General features: G+C 50.0%; 1 protein-coding gene across 3 annotated transcripts in view; it reads left to right on the top strand.

Annotated features, from left to right (window-relative positions):
- mark4a (MAP/microtubule affinity-regulating kinase 4a) overlaps positions 1-3774 on the top strand; it is a 61129-nt gene that overhangs the window by 48516 nt on the left and 8839 nt on the right. For 2 of the 3 annotated variants that reach the window (XM_037762714.1, XM_037762716.1), the window contains exons 13-15: positions 673-899; positions 1225-1328; positions 1841-2125. In XM_037762714.1, coding sequence (XP_037618642.1) covers positions 673-899; positions 1225-1328; positions 1841-2125 — 616 coding nt within the window. The remainder of the gene's footprint in view (positions 1-672; positions 900-1224; positions 1329-1840; positions 2126-3774) is intronic. The other variant, XM_037762715.1, reaches the window with a different exon arrangement.

Below are 3774 nucleotides of genomic sequence, written 5' to 3' on the forward strand. Positions count from 1 at the left end.
GGCGGCAACAAGTCGCTTTTTTACTTTAAAAGAAAAACACTACTTATGCCAGAAAATAAAAACCTACTTTTAGCCTCAGCTTTTCACCAGGTTCTGCACATGTGGCTTGAAAGTGAGGTCATCAATCAAAATACCGAGATATTTATAAGAGTTTACAACCTCTAGGTTGAGGGAACATGAGTTTGGTCTCCTCCGCATTAAGAACAAGATTCAGCACATTCAAAGCATTTTGCAAGGATTCAGTTTCCTGCACAAGAGGTGACGCACAGTATATAACAGTGTCATCAGCATAGAAACGTGTTGACCCAAATTATTTATATAAATAGTAAATAAAAGTGGACCTAATGCAGAGCCCTGTGGCACGCCCTTGTGGTCAGCTATATCTTGCATCAACAGTGACCTTGAGGGAATATGAGTTTGGTGTTATCCGCATTAAGAACAGGTTTCAGTTAGTCTGGTATTTTGGACGACATTAAAAGCATTTTGCAGAGTTGACAGCATAGAAATGAAAATTAGCATCTGACACGTTTTGACCCATAGATAGTAAATAAAAGTGGACCTAATACGGAGCCATGTGGCACGCCCTCGTGGCCGGATGTACCTTGTATAACCCACTGTGCTGTCCATGCAGAATATTCCTTATACGAGTCTCTATGTGTCTCTGCTCTGCTGTCCTCCACAACAAAGGCGGGCCTTCCATGCCCGTCATGCACCCCAAGCGGAGCCCCACTAGCACGGGTGAGCGTGAGCTGCGGGAGGGACGGATGCCTTCGCGTAAGGCCAGCTGTAGCGTGATGGGGAGCCACAGCCTCCCCCCCTCCAGCCCCATGGTCAGCAGTGCCAACAACCCCAACAAGTCTGAGATCCCAGACCGCCGCAAAGACATGACCGCAACCACGGTAAATGAGCGGCGTCCTCCTCAGGTAGAGAGGAGGAGGACGTCCATTTGGAAGTCAGAGAAAAAAAAGGGCCGAGAGAGCTTCTCAGACTTTTGTTTTTAGCTCTCTAATTTTATTTTCTCTAATGTTATTTGATCACTACTTTTACTTCACTCTTTTTTGCAAAGGAACAGTACTTCTACTTGAGTGCTCTAGCACCTCTGGTAGTTAGTAACAGTGACACTGTTTAACATAGTCCTCATGTATACTGACGTTGACACTGTGATATTCAGTGGAACCACGTCCACTACACACTGTTAAAGCTAAATGATCCTCCTCTCTGTAGAATAACATCCCTGGAAGCGCCATGACACGCAGGAACACATACGTGTGCACGGACCGCTCGGGCGCCGACAGACACTCTCTTCTGCAGAACGGCAAAGACAACAGGTACCGCTGTGTGTCAGTTCAGATCTTTAATAGGTACTATGTGATGGAGCCACGTATCCTCTGGATCTGTATCAGCTAAAATCAAACATTAACTTCAAAAGGAAGGTGTAAGATGGATGCTCCAGTCATTTAGCCTGAAGATATTTACTCTAAGAGGGAGCAGTTCTCTGGTGTTAGTTCGGAGGATGTGTGAAAGTCTGAAATAGAACTTCCCGGTACGTTTTGTGTCTTGGAATCTTGCCGGTTCAGTTTCTACAGTTCTACCAACATGCTCACGTCTTCAAAATGAGACAGAACTGGATGTATTTCTCCCATCAGACAGCGAACGCAGCTGTAAATCACTAGAAGCCAACGGAGCTTAAAGACAGAAGTCCATTTTTAATTTAAAGGGTTTTTATCCAATTAAATTGTGAATACTTCTACCATGTAGAGCTCATTTAAACAAAGTAAATAGATTTCAGCAAACAAGATAATGGTGGCGAGCTTACGATCATTCCTTTCCTTCCCTGCAGCTCTCTGGGCCACCGCTTGCCTGTAGCGTCTCCCTCCACGCTCAGCATCTCTGGCGCCGGTGCTGCCTCCTCCTCTTCCTCTTCGGACCGATGCCGCCTGACCCGAGGCTCCACCATCCGCAGCACCTTTCACGGGGGACAGCTGAGGGACCGCGGGCCCCCGGTCTACTCTGCCCCGCCCACTTCACCCACATTGTCCCACCACGATGCCAGCCCCCTGCCCCACGCCCGCACCAGGGCAACCTCCAACCTCTTCACCAAGCTGACCTCCAAACTCACTCGCAGGTATGTAGATGAACGCCACATGTCACATGTCACGAGATGGATACCGCTCTCATGTCTGAGCATTAGATATGAAGCTACAGCTGTTAGCTTAGCATGAAGACTGGAAGCAGGGGAAACAGCTAGCCTAGCGAACCTACACCGATCAGCCGTAACATTCAGACCACCGACAGGTGAAGAGAATAACATTGATTATCTGGTTACCATGGCACCTGGCAGTGGGGGGGGGTATATTAGACAGCAAGTGAACATTTTGAACTTTGTGTTGGAAGCAGAAAAAATGGGCCAGCGTAAGGAGGGCCAGCGTGAGGAGGGCCAGCGTGAGGAGGGCCAGCGTAAGGAGGGCCAGTGTAAGGAGGGCCAGTGTAAGGAGGGCCAGCGTAAGGAGGGCCAGTGTAAGGATGTGAGGGACTTTGACGAGGGCCAGTGCTGGCTAGACGACCGGGTCAGAGCATCTCCAGACCTGCAGCTCTTGTGGGATGTTCCCGGTCTGCAGTGGTCAGGACCTACCAAAAGTGGTCCAAGGAAGGAAAACCGGTGAACCGGCACCAGGGTCAGACCTGAGGCTCATTGATGCACGTGGGGAGCGAAGGCTGGCCCGTGTTGTCTGATCCAATAGAAGAGCTACTGGAGCTCAAACTGCTGAACAAGTTAATGCTGGTTCTGATAGAAAGGTGTCAGAACACACAGTGAGGAGCAGTTTGTTGGTACGGGGACCGGTCAGGGTGACCACGCTGACCCGTGTCCACCGACCAACAGCTTCTACAATGGGCACGTGAGCATCAGAACTGGACCACGGAGCGATGGAAGAAGGTGGCCCGGTCTGATGAATCACGTTTTCTTTTACATCATGTGGATGGCAACGAGTTGGAGGTGTTGACTCGGCCTCCAAATTCTCCAGATCTCAATCCAACGGAGCATCTGTGGGATGTTCTGGACAAACAAGTCCGATCCACGGAGGCCCCACCTCACAACTTATACAGGACTTAAAGGATCTGCTACTGACAGCTTGGTGCCAGATACCACAACAGACCTTCAGAGGTCTAGAGGAGTCCATGCCTCCACGGGTCAGACCTTCAGAGGTCTAGAGGAGTCCATGCCTCCACAGGTCAGACCTTCAGAGGTCTAGAGGAGGGCCATGCCTCCACAGGTCAGACCTTCAGAGGTCTAGAGGAGTCCATGCCTCCACGGGTCAGACCTTCAGAGGTCTAGTGGAGTCCATGCCTCCACGGGTCAGACCTTCAGAGGTCTAGAGGAGTCCATGCCTCCACGGGTCAGACCTTCAGAGGTCTAGAGGAGTCCATGCCTCCACGGATCAGGAGGAGGACCTACTCAATATGAGGCAGGTGGTTATCATGTGATCGGTGTATTCCGTCTTTAGAAGACGAGATTCACATTAAATCCGGGCGGCAGCAGCTCAGTCCATGAGGAGTTGATTTGGAAACCGGAGGATCGCGGGTTCAAGTCCCCACACAGACCAAGTATTGAGTGTGGACTGGTAGTTGCAGAGATGTCACTTCACCTCCAACCTTGGCAACTGCCGAGGTGCCCTTGAGCAAGGCACCAGCCCCCTAAAAATGCTCCCCAGACGCTGTATAGTACCTGTTCCTAATATACTGGATAGATTAACTGCATTAGCTGTTCCTGATATA

The sequence above is a fragment of the Sebastes umbrosus genome, unplaced genomic scaffold (genome assembly GCF_015220745.1).
Source record: "Sebastes umbrosus isolate fSebUmb1 unplaced genomic scaffold, fSebUmb1.pri S34, whole genome shotgun sequence".
Classification (NCBI taxonomy): Eukaryota; Metazoa; Chordata; class Actinopteri; order Perciformes; family Sebastidae; genus Sebastes; species Sebastes umbrosus.